Here is a 17,762-nt window from a genome sequence, read left to right as displayed (position 1 = left end):
GACTTGTAGACGTATATGTTATTATAAGACTTGTAGTTTGAGATTAATTATTTATAATCCATTTGGCAACATATTAAAATCCAATAGTACTAATGTTGTAATATCATAAAATCAATCTAAGCTGACATGTTTTGGTAGTATAGGCATTAGCCGTAGCCAATGTTGTAACCGCCCGGCAAATCCTACCATCCAAGAAGTTGCATCTTTTGTGCGATATTTCGTCCAATCAGTTGTGACAGGTGGCAACGGGAATCCTTCATTCATGTTTACCTGCACATAAAATAAATATCAGAAAAACACGAATAGGGATTGAATGTACGAAAAATGTGTTTCTAACTACCTGAACCCAATGATTTCCATTGACAAAGCCGATACAGTAAATGGATGCATTAGGTGAATGTGCACTCGTCATAGGAAAGTAACTCAAACTGAGGTGACCTAAAGAGACGAGAACAACATTATACCGATTAGCTATTACATAGCCCAACTCAGGTAACGTCATCCATTTATTTGGTGGTTGTTGACCTAATTTTTCTATCACCAACGATGATCTCACTGTTGGAAGGCGTTGACCAAATAAATCCTCATACAACTTGCTTCTAGGACCTATAATCTCTTTCTCCAAATCCCGACGAACCATTGACCATCCATCTGTGCCATAACCATGCAAAGATGCAATGGCTCTAAAACCACAATTTCCATCATCTCTTACATCAACAATGTCATCAATAAATGGTCTGATGTAATCTGGAAATTGTACAATGTATTTATCAAATTCTCTATTTTTTGAGGTTTGGGATAGTTGTGAATATAACCTCTTTGAAGATTTTTGAGAACTCATTTGTGATTGATCAACATACTCATATCCTGAAGGATCACGATAAACATCATATCCCACAGGTCTCTTCCCTTTTTTCTTAACCCCTCCTTTGGTTTTAATTTTTTCAGGCGGTGGACACATCTTTGTTGTAGTTGGATAAGCAATCTCACACACTCTGCTTTTTAATGCTCTTTTTCCGACAACATCTAATGACCTCCACATTTTCCAAATTTCATCGATTGCATTTGTCATGTCTATTTCTGATCCATCATCTGCATCTATATCTTGATTTCCTTCCATACTTAGTTTCCTCCAATGAATATGAATAGCCTCAATTGGTATCGCATCACCACTCAATGTATATCTCCCTAACTCACAAGCACATGGTAACCCATATACTTTTCTATGAGTACATCCGCACTTTTGCGTATCGGTACCCACCATGTCAATCCTCAACCACTCTTCAGCAATCTGCCTCAATGCAGCTCTTGATACTGAACCACGCAAATTTGAATAAAAAGGACTAGTATGTGCATGCTCAACTTCATAAAAACTCTTCTGAAATGAAGCTCTAATGTTTCCCACTTGTATCTTGATGTTGTCATTCATAGCCTCCCAACATTTGCATAAATCACCTAAGCTATTCTCTAACATTTGCTTAAGTTTCCAATGCGCAGACTCCACCCTTTAAATTAAAAAAAACAACTAATTATCTATAATATTAATATAAAGAAACAATGTCGATAAAATCGCATAAACATACCTATTTGTTGTTGTGTTGCCCAAATGTAACACTTGATTGATCCATGCTTCGACAAATCGATGTCTGTGCGGTGTCAACCACGTGTCATTCACATAATCAATAAAACCTTTGGAGTCAACACATGCATCCTCAAGTTGTTTCAACCGTTGATGGTACTCCAACTCATCACTAGCCTTTATCAGTTCAAACCACATTTTCTCCACTGTTTCTCGCATATCATCCACAACATGTTCCTTACACCTTGATTTCACGTTTTTGTTGATGTGAAATCGGCAAAGCAAATTAGCTGTCTTTGGGAATATTGTTTCAATGGCTTTCATTAAAGCAAGATCTCTATCAGTCAAGATTACTTGAGGACAATTATCCTGCTTGATAAACAACTGTTTCAACTTATCCATTACCCAACAAAAAGTCTCTGTCTGCTCAGATTCCATATAGGCAAATGCAACAGCAAATGTTAATTTAGTTGATGTCATACCAACTATTTCAAACAACGGTTGCCTGTACTTGTTTGTCTTGTATGTGCAGTCCATAATCAATACAATAGGAAACATATTCAACAACTTCACTGAATCTGGATGTGCCCAAAAAATATCTCTCACAACTTCTGACTCATCCTTTTTCCTACTCCAGTAAACATAACCTGATTCTTCAACCAACTTGAGCAATTGTTGCATTTCTGTTCTAGGACCCCTTATGTCTTTTTGTATCTTACTCTTATGTTTGTATATTTGCGTGATCCGAGTGACATTCTCCGGGTCACGCTCTTGCAATGACAATAATATGTGTCTTGGTGGAACATGGCGTTTTGACAAATCAACAATATGTTGCTTATCATCTGTATTTAGTCGACTTACGAAAGCATGACCTTCAAATCTATCAGGTAAGCCGTGGTTGTGTACTCCGCATTTTACATCTATCTTCCATCCAGAACCATCTTTCGACGGTGTTGACCTAATTTTGAAAGGACAACCACATCTCTTACTAGCACTTTGGGTTTCGCTATCTGTTTTTTTGTATTTTCCACCTCTATCACAACCAAATATTAATTTATCACTTCTTCCTCGCTTGCCTGTTTTTATATCTGAACGAGCTATTATAACTGTTACTTTATTCCTGATTCCAACGTCCTTAATCCAACTGATCGCCTCTTCTCTTGTAGCAAATTTTTGACCAGTTACAAAAACATCAGTTGTATCCACACATGTTTGAGCTACATCGCATTTCTTCAAAGGAGGATCCACACCTAAATATATATAATTAATTTAACTTAATATATAATTAAAAAAAATAAAAAGTTAAAGTTAAAGTAATTTAAAAAAAAAGGAAAAAATTAAAAAAAACAAGAACCGGAATACCCACAAAGGGGATATCCGGCTGGTAAAACTTAAAATGTAACAAACCGGAATACCCATACATGGGATATCCGGTTGGGAAAATTGAAATAAAACAAACCGGAATACCCATCCCTGGGATATCCGGTTGATGAAGGTTTAAAAAAAACAAACCGGAAGACTTCATGTCTGGTTATCCGGTTCTGACGAGGTACCAATCTCCCTTTCTCCTCTTACCGTCCGTACAAACAGTAACAAAGGAAAAAAAAAACAAAAATTAAAAATTAAAAGTAAAAAAGGATAAAATTGGAATTTTTAAAAAATTGTCGGGGTATTGGGATAAACGTAGGGGTACAGGGTATAATTTTCAGTGTGTGTTTGGGCTTTAATGTGTCCAAAGCCCATTTTTATCCTCAACCCGAAACACTCACTTCACTGTCTCATATATAAAGCTCCTTTTCTCCGCCATTCCAAAACCCTAGCGCAAATTGATCGTCTGAATCGCCGAATTAGGGTTTGTTTTCTTCCACTTCTCCGAATTTCAATCATCTAATCCTTTCCCCATTGTTAACTCTCTGTGTGTTGAATTTCAGAAATGGCCAAGTCAAAGAATCACACCGCTCACAACCAGTCTTACAAGGCCCACAAGAATGGCATCAAGAAGCCAAAGAGACATCGCCACACTTCAACCAAAGGGGTATTCATTCTTCATTTCAATTCTGAGTTTTTTCAATTTTAATGATTTTGAAATGATCGAGTTTGATTAATGGTTTATTCGTGTTGATTACTGTAGATGGATCCAAAGTTTTTGAGGAACCAGAGGTATGCAAGGAAGCACAACAAGAAAAACGGGGAAGTTGCATCTGATGCAGAATAGACTTTCAATCTGTAACGGTTTTTATTTTGTATTTTCATCCTAGACTTTGTCTCTGAGATTTATATGTTATGTTAAATCAAAACTCAGATATTGTTTTGAAGGTTTTTCTTTTATTTAGAGAAATTGCAGTACTCTGTTAGCATTTTTGTTAAAGGCTGTTGAAGTGTTAATCATGAATATTTATTTGCTCTTGCTTTGAGTTAAGTAATTTCTATAGTAATTGTCAGCAATGCCGTACCGTAATGTAGCTGTTTTGAATTCTGAAAGCTAACTGAATGCTTTATTGCTCTTTGCCAATCATGCCCAAGCCGCCTTGTGGCTTGTGCTTCAATTTAGTTTATCAGAAACGAAGAATTGCTTAATTCATTCCCACTCTTGGCAGGTCTTTTCAACATATGGGTATATTTATGTCAAACTTTATTAGTATCGCCTTGATTTGTTTTTACTTTTACTTGTATGAAAAAGCTCTGCTCAACAATTTAAGGGAAATAACATGCTCAAATTTTTACCTTAACTGATGGCTTGCACTTTTTTTTTTTTTATCTTTGGTGTATTGTATTGTATTGTATGGCCTTTTTCATTGTGAATATACCCTTTCCCACCTCTCCATCCTTCCGAGTGACAGCTTTATCCATACTTAAGAATACTAGTTTTGTTTTTAATAATAGCAGTTCAATCTAACTGGTTAAAATGAGGTGCATTTAGGTTGGTATAACTGCATACTATACATGTGTCCTACTGCTGTCAACGGGTTGTTTGGGATGTTAATTGATCTTATATCATTCTAAGGAGAGGATCTTGACTCCATTCTAAGCTTCTCTCTCTTTCTATACCTGCGTCATACTGCTACCAATGGGTTGTTTGGGAAGTTGATTGTGCGGTTTTTTTGCTTATTATAATTAGCAACTACTGAATTTACAAAGATAGATTTTTGAGAATTATAGCAATATGTTTTTATATTTAAATTTTTTCAAGGTATTTTTCTGTGTTGTTTTTATAGGCCATTTTGAAGGGCTTAATGAAAATACCTTTGTTTATAATCAGTTTTTTATATCTTATTTTCAATGAAATTCATTGTTGCGTTTTCTTGTGAATTTTGTGCTAGCCCTCTTCTTCAAATATTGATTCGCCCTATAATACTCATATGGCGTTGTTAAGGTGTGGTACAGTATATCACTTTTCCACCATGGTGCAGGACAAAGTTTAGCCATAGATTTATTATTTTTAAATTTGCTCAGACCAGATCTATGAGTGGAAATATTTTTGAACAAAGGATTCCTCATTGACGTGCTTGCAGAATTTTTTAACCTAAAATATTGTTGTCCTAACTTAATACGTTATTGGAAATATTTTTGTTAAAGGATTCCTCATTGACTTAATTCGATGGTGATGGTTATACATTAAACATTGTTATATTGTGTAAAAAAGATTAATAGGGATGCACCACTGCACCGTTAAATTTGTTTCATGATATTCTAAATAAGTTACTAGTGTTTTAACTTTGACTATTGATCTGTCCAGTCAAAACATTTTGATCAGATTATAAGCTAATAAGAGGCCTGACCAATGAGTTATTTTCCTGAAAATTGGAAATAAATTTCCGGTTCGCACCATCTTATACATGAATTATGTTGGAAGAGTTGGGTATTTACTGGAAATATAAATTTAGAACCGTAAATACATTTGCGATTTGTGGACTAATTAAAAGGCGTATTACCTCTTCCTCTCCCATTACGACGAGGTTGCGTTGTTTACTGGTTAGCAGTGATCCAAGACATCGTGTCAGTTGATCTTTGGTCGGTCAGTTTTTAAAATTTGGACTGGTGATTGATGTAGTTAAGGCACATGATCAGATGACCAATGGTTGGGCCATGGAGTTAGTTTATCTGTGATTGATTCCGTCAAGACATCCGGATTACTTGATATGCTCGTCATTGGTCGGGCCATTTTTTAAACTGATTACTAATTGGACTAATGAGTTGGACGAATGTCTAGGGTTAAGTCGTATGACTCCTAATCCTGTTAAAAAAAGATGATTGTTTTGTTTAAATTAACATTTAACATTTATAACTCAAAATTTCGTGTATAAGTCAAAGTAGTGAATTTTCTATATAATGAAATAATGGATTTTAGTTGTCTATTTACATTCGTTCTACACAATTCCAAGCACGAACGAGCATACCGTCTAATAAACATCATACTCCACCAATTGGAGCCTACAAAACCTCAAGTAGAATTTGTTTGACATCCCCACCTCGTACATGATATCTCTACATAATTCTTTATTTTATAATAATATCTCCTAAGTTAAAAAAAAAAAATCAATTTTACATATTTAAAATCATATTTTTTTAGATTTTTGAAAAAAAAAACATTATTTTCTATCGAAAATCTTCATATTGGTGCCATTTTTCATTAAATTTAGGCATTTGTATTGAATATTTTGATAGAATAGACATTTAAGGAAAAAACTTAACTTTTTTACCAAATTTTTTAAACTGTCGGTATTAAATTTATGGATTTATATTAACTATTTTGAAAAATTCAGTATAATGTCATATTTTGTTTGTTTTTTTAACTATTTTTTTTCAAATTTAGGTATGAATGTTATGTGTTTTGTCCGAAATTTTGAAATTTTATGTTGTGTTTATTTATTAACGGTTAATTGAATGCAACTGATTATTTACGTTTAATTTGTTAAATGACCGTGCTCTATGAAGAAATTCTCTAGAGTGTAGTTGTCTGATCAGGTCAGGGCAATTGTCTCTGATGTTAGTTTGTTGTCTTTGGTGGATTGTTCGCTCACCATATTTAACCTTCCTTTACTGTCTCTTTTTGCTCAATGATGGCATAGGAAGACATCTACCTTTCATCATCTATTTGATGAGATGAAGATTATCTTGAATAATTTTTCTAGTTTCTTTCATCTCCTATTGCTTGTAACTTCTTCATCCATCTACTAATGAACTAAGAGATTGCACGTGCGGTTGCTGAGACATACCTAGTTTTTATACGAGGTTGGTATTGAAGGAGTTTAGGGCTAACAAGGGTGCAAATTTCCTCTGCTTTTGGCTCTAAGATATGTATCAGTTACTGATGGAGCATTCTATGTACGAGGTGGTCACTAGGGGATACATGTTGCATCTTGTAGGAGGTACTACCTTAGTGCATCCTTGGTGTTCGTAATCTTTTTGATGGGGTCTTGGTGTTTGTTCCTTAGTGTTTGACTTTGTATCATGGGTTGAGATCCTCTTGTGCTCCTCATAATACAATTTGCTTATATAAAAACATTGATGCCAGATGCATATTCATGCTTGCTGACTTTAAGCATCTCGATTGAGCATGGGGTTGTGTTGCTTTGAAGATACTATTTACTATCATTGGAGAGGCGACTGCCGTTGAGATGAGACAACTTGTCGGTTATATAAGTCTATTTTGGATATTAATATTTATTTATGTTTTATTCATTCGTTCTTATTTATCAAAGACATTTCGTATATGTAATTTGTGTTAATTGTGTTGCTTTGAAGATATTATCTACTACCCATGGAGAGACGACTGCCTTTGAGATGAGATAACTTGTCAGTTATATAAATCTATTTTGGATATTAATATTTATTTATGTTTTATTTATTCGTTCTTATTTATGAAATACATTTCGTATATATAATTTGTGTTTATTGTGCAATGTTGGATATGCGAGTATTTCCCGTTCATTTGTGAGAGGCGTGATTGTGGTCCTATTACTAATAGTTCTCCACGAGCCACCAAATGGATGTCAAGACATTCTCATTTAGGCGGTCTTCTGGAGTACATATGAAGGATCGATGCTCTTACTATGGATGATGTCATATGGACATCATATATAGACTATATGGTGTATCGATCGTTGAATGCCACTATCTTTTTTCCTAATTATCTGCCATGAGAGAGTTTTATGGATGCATATTTACCTGAGAGGTGTTTGCGACAATTTAGCTAGCTATGTTAAGGGCATTCTTAGACCAATTCTTATCGTACCATCTATGAGAATTGATAAATGGCTTAGGTCTAATATTGTGAGAAATGTCGTTGTTATTAGAGAAAATGCATTGGAGGTGTCTTTTCTGGATAGTGTCTGGATGGTCGTTTAGAGTGGTATTTTAGAGTATCACACCCTGACATCATCCCATGTGTCACTCCTGCACCACCTGCATCTGGTATGACTGACAATCAACATTTTCAATGATATCACTTCTCTATGATAACCTCATGGGTTTGGTAAGCCTAGGTGGTGAGGTCTATGTCAAGTTATCGTATATAGCACACATTGCCTGTGGTGGACCACTGTAAATTTGTACATTATTTATTACTTATTGTCGTTGATATTATTTTTGGTTTGTACTAAATTCTTTGTACATTGTGACACTTTATCTTAACATTGCATTAGATGAAAATTAGCATTACATAAGTGCATGATGAGCATAACTTAATATGAATATTGCTTCACATAACATAATATGAAAATAATATGAACATAACTTAAACATTGTTAGATGATTTAGGACATTTCAAAATCTTCATAATATCATCAATAGATCTCGCAAATGGAACATCCACCTCGACCGAACTATATTTGTTTCATATCGGTGAAATATGCTTCACATAACTCTTAAATCTTCACCGGTCTTCAACTCAAAGTTATTGAACTTCACCTTATCTTTGTTATCAATCAATGATGAACGGTGCTTGTTCTTAACCATCCTTCTATTGCATGGGTAACACATGAGATTATCCAATTTGGATTTCAGAATATCAAGAAGGTTGTCCCCTATGAGCCTAAAATTAATAGGAAGACTCGTGCTATTGAAGTACACAAATGATAGATGCCAAAATTGAATTTAGTTCCACTGCAGAGCAACTTCCAACATAGTCATCCTCTACATTTCGTCATCTACTTCATTATCACTATTTCTAGAACCTATGTTATTCCCAGCATCATCATCTACTTCTACTTCATCATCACCATTTCAAGAACCTATGTTATCCCTTGGAATATCAAATACTTGGATATCATCGTGATCAACATTTATGGACCCTAACTTTTCACTGGTACATTGAACAACATCATCATCAAAATTTGAACTACCATTAAATTGAACTTCTTCATCATATTCATGTTGTAATTCTGACTCATCTATTACCTTAGGATTATCAACGCAATGCTCCACATACACATCTACCAACTCATATTCATACACATATTCAACAAATTGCAACAAATCAACATCATAGTTAAGAGATATAAGACCATGAGCAAAGCTAAACTTAGGGTTCAAATACCACATACGCTTTATATTTTTATATCTGTGATTTTTAATCAAAGTCTCTAACTGCATATAAGACATATAGTCAACATTCTACATTAGTTGGGTGTGTACAAGTTCCACTTTAACATATCATTTAAGAGGGGTGTGTACATGTTAACCGATATGATATATTCTTAACTTAATGGTTTGACCATGAGTTGTATTGGATAACATATAAAATACGCAAATTGGATTAAACTATTGGGACAACTTTAGGACAGAATACTCCATGGAATCACGAACTAAGCATAAAAAATTATAGTTTCAGAAAAGAAATCCACAACTAACGACAACATAAACAATGGGACCAAAGACTATACCAAAATCGCATACAATTAGATTTCTATAAAGAGAGAACAAATGACATGGGACAACAAATGACACACCTGAGACAAAATTTAACTTCTTCATTACTTTTCCATGATACAAGCGGGTTTGTAGAAGAACTTCCAAAGAATAAAATAACTTCTATAATTTTAATAATTTTATTCTAATGTAAAAATATGAGAATGTTAATTCCAATAAAATTTCACATTATTTTTTAATTAAAAAATTTAATTATTAACTTTCTTTAGAATATAAAATAATATGTCAAACACAATCAAACGCCTCTTTAGAATTTGGCGCCACATACTCTTTGTCACATCATAAGTTGGTGTGCCAAGTATATATTAAATTCAGAGTAAAAAAAACTTCAAGAAATATGAAAACAGAGAAAAAAAAACTCCAAAGAAATATTAAAAAGGAAATAAAAAATTAAAAAAAAATAAAATAGAGACTAATTTTACATTTAAATTTTTAATTTTAAATTATTTATTTCTCAATTCATGTTTAAACTATCGAGTTGTACCGAGTTCAAGCTATCAAACTGAATTGATATATTTGCAAACTTTGGTCGACCCAAATTCAAACAGTTTGAATAAGAATTAGTTCTTATCGATTGGTGTCATGCTATACAAAGTTTGACTTATTTCTGGCCTAGTTTGACTCATTTCCTGCTAGAGAAAAAAATAAATTGACAGTGGAGGAGTAAAGTGGGAGTCTCGTCATTACTACTAGTGTACATCTGTTACGGTACATATTTGTTACGATAAATTATAAATTTCGGAAAACTGTTATGGTACATATTTATTGGGTACAAAACTAAACCAAAAAAATAGGTCACTTTCAAAGACCGTCTCAATGACTACAAGGAAAAACAAACTAACTTAAAAGGAACAATAATATTAAATGTAAGTATCTTTGACAGGTCCTATAAATATCATGAAGAAAATATATTAATACAAGTAATATTCGTCTGCTATCCATTATCAGGCCAGTGGTGATCTCTCTCAAACGGTTCCCTTCTTTTACAGGATTCTGAATGGGCTTGGCTCCTCCGCCTGAAGATGTGTAATGTTTCGGAAGTTCCTAATACAAGCAAATTTCTTCAAAAATTTATACTTTGTTTGGGAAGATTAGACGGCAACTGGTTCACTTACTGGGATAGAAGCGTGTTCTTTCACCTGCGTCAGTAATAGAAGAAAGCCCCATATTAATGCAGGTGTTACAAAAGACTACTTCTATGGGTGTAAATTAGGCCAGAATAGTTATACTCAATAAGGTTTGAAAATACATAAAGGATTATCTCACCTTTGCAGATTTAAATAGCTCATCAAGAACCTCGGATAGAGTTGGATGTGCATGAACTGCCAATTTAAGGTCCTGCATTTTACCATGAAATGGTGAACTTTGGCAGATAGACATGATAAAACCCAGGTGCATAACTGCGTGTATATTACAGTGTTGGTAAAAAAATATTACCTGAATACGTGTTCCTAATGCTATAGCATTGGAAGCTTCATGGATGAGATCTGCTGCGTGCAAACCAAAAATATGAACTCCTAAGATCTCTCCATTGTCAGGTCTGTATATCAACTGCATGAAAGTGTACATGACAGTTAGCACTTGGCAATATCAAGCCTGTAAAAACAGAGAATTAAATGCATGCAGATAAAAATGGATGAGTGTAGAACCAGCTGACATGGCCGAATAATTTTGGTGCCGCCAAAGTAGTTCGTAAAAAATATTCAACATTTTCATAAGCCGTATCAGAATAGCATTGACGGAGAAAGACACAAAAATAACCTTGGCAAGTCCCTCCCCTTCATTTTCTGCTAGGGCTTTTGTGTTAGCTTTAAAACTTGTTTTTGCAACACTCACTTCAAACCCCTCCTTTTCCCCTTTCTCCCTTGCTTGAGGCTGCAAGATTCAAATTTGGTTATGACACCTAATAACTTCAACTGAAAAACAACAAGCAGTAACTTTATTGTATGAATAACATGAGAATGGATCCTCTCCTGTGTGATTTTCACATGAGGGTAATGCGTAATAATATCTAACCATTGAAATTTATCTCATCTAATTTTGTATATGTTTCTGTCATTTTGAATGGTGACTGGTGAGAGATTACACATTACCCTAGTGTAAAAAACACACGTGAGTGAGAGAATCTATTTCCAAATAACATAGTGGAAAAGTGGTAGAAGAGCTGAAAAACGACGAGTCCTGACCACAGAGATGAAGGAAAATTGATTCACTACAATACTCATAGCAGTGAAAGTTTTGATATACCTCTGTCAATCCAACCATGCTGATTTCAGGATGAGTGAAACATGCAGCTGGAATACTTAAATGATTCAGCACGTGATCTCTTCCCGTGACTTGTTCAACCACTGTTGGAAACATTTTAATAAGATAAAACTGAATCAGAAAAAAAGGGGAAATTTAATCAGTTTCTTCTTACCTGAAATTCCTTGTGCACTGGCAGCATGAGCAAGCATCATCTTTCCATTTGCGTCACCAATACAGTATAAATGAGGTACCTATCATTCCACATCCTATATCAGTAACAATAAGTCAGACAGAAGACAATTAGTGCATGAGAAATTGAGACAAACCAGCTTGCCGTTTGCATCAATTACACGCATGCGCTCGTCCACGGGAATAAAACCTCGCTGTGTTGCCACATCAACCTGTAGGCACAATGTACAAAAAATACAATCATTTCCTTTAGGGAAAATATCCTCTCCTAAACACAGTTCTATCAGAAATACATACATTCTCCAATCCTAGACCTTCTGTGAATGGAGCCCTTCCAGTTGCTATTAGTGCAGCATCCACCTGTAACCGTAAAGACAACAGTGTGTAATAAATCCAAATAAAATAAAATAAAATATACAGTCGAACAAGAGGTGAACTAACAAACTACGGAAGATGCAAGAAAAAAAAACAAGGAAAAGAGAAAAGTTGTAATATAAGTATGAGTCAATCATATATTCTCTGCCTCGGTGCAGTTTCATGAACTCATATGCAAAATAGATATATGATATATTAAGCACTTATGGCCTTTTCAAATGAGATCTGAGTTTACTAAATCAACAACCAGAAGCTTCAGCACTTGAGCTCAACACATTAACACAAGATAAATACTTTTTCATGGGAGAAATCTTAACAGTTAAGAACAATGAGTTTACTTGAAATCTTTCCAATAAAAGATTAAGTTACCTCCAAAGTGTCCTTTGGTTCCTTAGTTTTTGCATCAATAAGTTCAATCAAGACAGGTTTTCCATCCCTTGCAGGCGTGATCTATAAGGAAAACATGAGGACAGCGGCGTGTCAATGTAGCCAATCAACGAAACTGATCAAGAAATTACAAGAGTCGGTAGTTACCTTGGATGCAAAAACTCCAGTGTGATAGTCAATATTACGGGGATTTATAAGAACCCTTTGAGCCAGCTTGCTGATTTCAGGATCAAATCCAGGCATAAGCTGATCTAAAGCTTCAACAAAAGTAACCTGCATAATACCAATGATTACTTAACTTACAATAAACTAGGAACATAAATGTTAGAATAATATTTGTTAACTTCTAGAACTAATAAAAAAACATAGCAAGCAGATGATTCTTATTTCTTACAGCATAGATACAAATTTCTGATTTCAATGGATAACAGTCAAATATTAAGTATTTTTCATGAACAAAAGATAGTGGAAAAAGAAAGTAAATGTATCACAAAGATGTGTCACCTCACTTCCAAGTGCCGTATATACATCACTGAATTCAAGGCCAATATATCCACTTCCTACAATTGCTATCCAGTCAGGAACAGACTCCAGTTTAAGTGCATGGTCACTGGTAATCACAGTCTTCCCTGGAGATGAAAGTTGAATTTTTCTATAAAGAAATTATCATAGCCAATAAAACAAGAACTACAGAGATGGGCAAAAAAGGATACAAGGTTTGAATTTATAAATGAGTATTAAATTTAGGTCATAAAGAAGAAAAAAGTTTTCCTCATAATATAAATCAAGAACCAGATGAAGTTTTTAAAATTTAGTTAAATGGAAGGTATGTCGTACACAGAAAATTGTACTTAGGGGAAATGTACAAATTAAGATATAAAATAGAAAATCATTACCTAGGGGGAAATTGTACTTGGGAGAACTGTAAGAGTCATTACTTTGATATTTTAGAGTGTAAAATAGAAGATCTGACCTATACTGAACTAAGGTCCCCTTTGTACATTTCATTGGAGTCTATAATCCTATATACTACAATAACATAACATTTATCAGATAGATGGAGTTAACTGCATGAATCAAATGATATAATATCTTATTGCAAATATTTCTAATGACGGACCATTTAAACTCAAGACCTTCATATCTGACTTAAAAATTTATAATATTTCTTGGTCTCTCTCCTTCTAACTATTGGACTACCCTCCAACTAATCTCTTCACTAGAACTTATCTTCTCCACAATATGTATTATACACTATCCAACTTTCTCTCCAATGCATTCTTTCTTAACCCTATCTTGTCTTATTCGCTCCGTATCAATCACAAGATTATCATCTTCGCAAAATGGAGCTTATTTTCTTGGCAATTTTTCACTGTCCAACATTCAGTCTTATGCAAAATTACTGGTCTAATGGTTTAAAAAGTTGCCCTGTGCTTAAGAGTGCCAGCCATGGTGGCGTTCAAGGAAGGGTCAAACCCATCGTGAAGGACTGTGGCATCAACCCTCTATTTATTTGTCATTTTGTATGATTGACCCAAGGTTCTTTCAAACTGTGAATTAGGGGATGTCATGATCTCCAACTTTCACCTCTAAGCATTTGAGAAAAGTAATAAACTTAGATCTAGATATATCGGTGATGGATGAAGGACTGTGGCATCAAGCCAAAAATACTCCATATAAAAAGTGCTGCTATGGGGGAAGCATTGCCAATATAATAGCTGTTGCAACCTGGTTGTTGGCAAAGCATCTGCCACGAAATAACACCCTAGCGGCAATTTGACAATATTACATCTCTCAACTCTCCAACTCGCACTATATTATTATCTAAAAAGGTACATATTTGTGATTCATGTCAGTGGCTCTTAAATATATTTATATTTAATTTATTAAGCACATCCAACACCAAGTTAAAAAGATTGACAATTAGATGACAATTGGCGTGGTATTATAGTTATCATACGAGGCCTACCCTGTTTTCCCAGTTCTCGAACTTGTTATTAACCTACTATACATATTTCTAATTGCTCGAGTATCAGCAATATGAACTCGTTTCTCCTCTAAAACCATCCACAAAACCTCTATCTTTAGGCATCCTAACCATGCCTTTTCCAAAGCATTAGAAATCAAGTGAGTCTTTTTTATTCCTAGGATATATCTCTATCAATCTTAGAAAGTATATTGCTTTCACTGTTCACATCCCTGTCATAAAACTAAGTTAAATTTCTCTGTTATTATTCTCTGCATTATAAACCCAAAAAAAAAAAATTAATGGAAAATTTATCCCTTTTTAACTTGCATGGGACTTTAGTCTTTTGTAGAGAAGAGAAGAAGTCAACTAAGTGAAGTAAACTAGAATGCAGGACAAGAAGAAGTCCGCTAAATTAAGTAAAATCAGATTAAGAAACATCAAATATCCATGGCATGAAGGAAAAGAATGATGTGTACCATCAACTTCAACACCCTTAGGAACAAAAGGAACAGACCCAGTGGCAATGATGATATTTTTTGCAGTTACTATCTTGTTTGAAGCGCCAATTTGCACCTTTTGAGGACCCTGCACAGATTCATTTATGGCAATAAATGAAAATGTAAAGATTTTCTTCCGCTACTTCAAGATAGTTTCGGCTAATAAACAAATAGTTCCATTCACTAAAAGTGGGTTGAAACATTAAAATGAATTTGAATTATAAATCAAGTAAAAAAGGAAAAAAGGAAAACAATAAAAACTTCTTTTCACTATTTACTATGCAAAAACGTAACAAATAGGAAACAAAATAAAAACAATATGGTCTTTTTATTGTTCGGATTGAAAACAGAAAATGAAATGACAACCAATGAGGCCCTAAAGAAGAAAAATAAATGTGGTTTTCAATGAAGTGTCTGTGTACTTGATGGGGGAAAGTATATCAAGGTTTATGAGTTTATCTCATTTCAAGAGTGAGTATTCTAATTTTTGGTACAAGGGTAAATGAACTCATTTTCAAATTTCATTTCTTATCCTTCAAGATCTCCTAGGACCTAAATAGAAGACATAATAATTCATTTCAATTAATTTCTCCCAATTTGATTCGCTTAGCAGCAATGTGTAGCTATGCATCAATTGTTCATATGTTATTGCCGTCTCCGTTGCCATTATCATGATCAAAACAGTATGCAATATTTATCATTGTTATTTTTCAAAAACATTGGTTGATTCACATTTCATGTACCATGAACTACAGTGGACCGTAATATTCAAGCAGCAAAATAGAGTTAATTTCAATACAAAAAGGGGGGATTGAAATGAACTAATTAGAGAGTTAAAAAATGAACAAATTTTAACACCAGGTAGGAATTTTAAAGGCATCTAATTTGAGAATTGAAAACAAAAATTGAATGGCAATGAAGTCGAGTGTCTTTGAGAATGAATTAAGTAAAATAATAGATTTTATTGCTTCTTAATATCCAGGAATCTATTTAATACAGAGATAGATTATGTATGTTGATTTTTTTTATCCTTAATAGCTTAATTTATAAAAATAAAACAATTTCAAGTTTTTGAAAGACTTCAGAACTTGATTTCTAAATCAATTCAAATTCCATTGTTTAAAATGAAGGTAGAATCTGTTGTTCAGGCCAAAATAATTGAAATCAGTTCCTGCTTTTAAATATTTCGAACATAGAATTCACAAAGCATAGATTCCATAATATAATATGCCACTTACCAATATAGTACCAAAACCAGTAAGTATATCCACTCCTATCGCTTTAAGGGAGCTTGTCAAATTATTACGGATTTTGGAAGCAAGATTGTTAGCATGATCAGCCACTCCTTGTCTGTCATACCCAACAGAAGAAACCTGAAGGAAAAAAAAAAGACAAATGTAACATAATCAACCAAACCCACACTCATCATCATCAAGTATAGTATTCTAAATTCTAATTCTGATTACAACAATAAAATTAACAGAGCCTAGTTTTAAGTTACATTCTTACATGTAAACCCAATGACTTCAAATGATGATCACTCCTTAGCTCCCGCATTCGACCACTAGCAGCCAAAAGAGCTTTCGAAGGAACACATCCTCTGTTCACACATGTCCCTCCCACCACATCTCCCTCCACTATAGCTGTTTTCAATCCCTGCAGTCACCACTTCATCAAAATTTCTCCCAAATAAACATTACATTCACCTTACTTTTTCGCATAATCACCATTCAACAATAGCAATTACTAAATAATAATAATCGTTTACATAACAATTTCTATATGCATACTGTAGCTATAGCTATCACTGTCACTTTGAACTTGTTTACTAGCTTAGCTACAAAATTGAGTATGAAATTATGAATTTCAATGTTGAGACTTGAGATCAATCAAACCTTCTCGACGGCGTGAAGTGCGGCACCGTGACCACCAACACCGGCACCAATAATCAACAAATCATAATCAAACGATCCAGAAGTGCTACTACCATTGTCGGAACGGGCGGCGGATACTATAACGGAGTATTGACGGCGGAGATTATGTTTAAGAGAAGTTGAAAACCCTAAACCCAAGGCCTCGCGTCTCAAACCGCAGAAACGGAGGTTTAGAGGTTTGGCAGTGGAGAGTGGGAGAGAGTGGTGTGATCTGGAGATTGTGGCGGCGGAGGTGGTGGGAGAGAAAGTGAGGGAGAGAGAGGATTGCATTTTGTTGAGAGGAAGAAGAGAGAGAATGGAAATGGAGATGAAGAGAGAGAGATAGAGAGAGAGATCTGAGAAGAATGTATAAGAAAAAGAGAAAGATGAACCTCGAGGAGTCCGTTGGGAGTTAGGAGGAAAATGAGAAAGCGGAGAAAACTAAGAGCGGCGGATAAAACATAAATAAACCACTTTTTTCTTTTAAATAACTAATTAATAATTAATAGTAGTGAAATATAGGTAAGCTTTTAGTTGTACGGCTAATTTATTTATCTAGTATATAGATTATAAAATATCCTATAAGTGAAAAATAAATGAATGGGTTTAGCAGAATGAAATTTCTTTACCCACTTCCCTATCTTTTTGATCATTTCTGGTGAAAAACCCAAAATACC

At 34.2% G+C, this 17,762-nt stretch overlaps 3 protein-coding genes across 3 annotated transcripts; 1 reads left to right on the top strand and 2 right to left on the bottom strand.

Annotated features, from left to right (window-relative positions):
- Positions 1-111: 111 nt before the first annotated feature.
- On the bottom strand, positions 112-3,050 carry LOC131661570 (PKS-NRPS hybrid synthetase cheA-like). The gene is made up of 5 exons (XM_058931189.1): positions 2,942-3,050; positions 2,186-2,829; positions 1,584-2,098; positions 341-1,505; positions 112-270 (listed from the first exon to the last, which is right to left on the bottom strand). Exons 1-5 carry the CDS (start codon positions 3,048-3,050, stop codon positions 112-114), a joined length of 2,592 nt encoding a protein of 863 aa, XP_058787172.1.
- Positions 3,051-3,378: 328 nt separating this feature from the next.
- Positions 3,379-3,985, top strand: LOC131602473 (large ribosomal subunit protein eL29z-like). The gene is made up of 3 exons (XM_058874599.1): positions 3,379-3,431; positions 3,511-3,614; positions 3,711-3,985. The coding sequence occupies exons 2-3, from the start codon at positions 3,513-3,515 to the stop codon at positions 3,792-3,794; spliced, it is 186 nt and encodes a 61-aa protein (XP_058730582.1). The 5' UTR covers positions 3,379-3,431; positions 3,511-3,512; the 3' UTR covers positions 3,795-3,985.
- A 6,183-nt stretch (positions 3,986-10,168) lies between these two features.
- Positions 10,169-17,538, bottom strand: LOC131631046 (dihydrolipoyl dehydrogenase 1, chloroplastic-like). Its single transcript, XM_058901808.1, has 15 exons — positions 17,068-17,538; positions 16,682-16,828; positions 16,411-16,545; positions 15,152-15,260; positions 13,211-13,335; positions 12,854-12,979; positions 12,689-12,769; positions 12,242-12,304; positions 12,082-12,156; positions 11,928-12,006; positions 11,756-11,856; positions 11,270-11,383; positions 10,946-11,059; positions 10,775-10,846; positions 10,169-10,647 (listed from the first exon to the last, which is right to left on the bottom strand). Exons 1-15 carry the CDS (start codon positions 17,374-17,376, stop codon positions 10,600-10,602), a joined length of 1,698 nt encoding a protein of 565 aa, XP_058757791.1. The 5' UTR covers positions 17,377-17,538; the 3' UTR covers positions 10,169-10,599.
- Between the last annotated feature and the right edge of the window lie 224 nt (positions 17,539-17,762).

This window comes from Vicia villosa, linkage group LG1 (genome assembly GCF_029867415.1).
Source record: "Vicia villosa cultivar HV-30 ecotype Madison, WI linkage group LG1, Vvil1.0, whole genome shotgun sequence".
Lineage (NCBI taxonomy): Eukaryota > Viridiplantae > Streptophyta > Magnoliopsida > Fabales > Fabaceae > Vicia > Vicia villosa.
Note: the sequence above shows the minus strand (reverse complement) of the source record. Positions and strands in the feature narration are given on the sequence as shown.

Coding starts and splice junctions, on each gene's coding strand:
- LOC131661570 (XM_058931189.1), bottom strand. CDS start 3,050: ATGGGTATTCCGGTTTGTTTTATTTCAATTTTCCCAACCGGATATCCC. Junction 2,099..2,185: donor AAAAGGATGAGTCAGAAGTT/GTGAGAGATATT, acceptor TGCACATACAAG/ACAAACAAGTACAGGCAACC. Junction 1,506..1,583: donor GGCAACACAACAACAAATAG/GTATGTTTATGC, acceptor TTTAATTTAAAG/GGTGGAGTCTGCGCATTGGA.
- LOC131602473 (XM_058874599.1), top strand. CDS start 3,513: ATGGCCAAGTCAAAGAATCACACCGCTCACAACCAGTCTTACAAGGCC. Junction 3,615..3,710: donor GCCACACTTCAACCAAAGGG/GTATTCATTCTT, acceptor TGATTACTGTAG/ATGGATCCAAAGTTTTTGAG.
- LOC131631046 (XM_058901808.1), bottom strand. CDS start 17,376: ATGCAATCCTCTCTCTCCCTCACTTTCTCTCCCACCACCTCCGCCGCC. Junction 10,847..10,945: donor CATTAGGAACACGTATTCAG/GTAATATTTTTT, acceptor GGTAAAATGCAG/GACCTTAAATTGGCAGTTCA. Junction 10,648..10,774: donor AGCTATTTAAATCTGCAAAG/GTGAGATAATCC, acceptor TTACTGACGCAG/GTGAAAGAACACGCTTCTAT.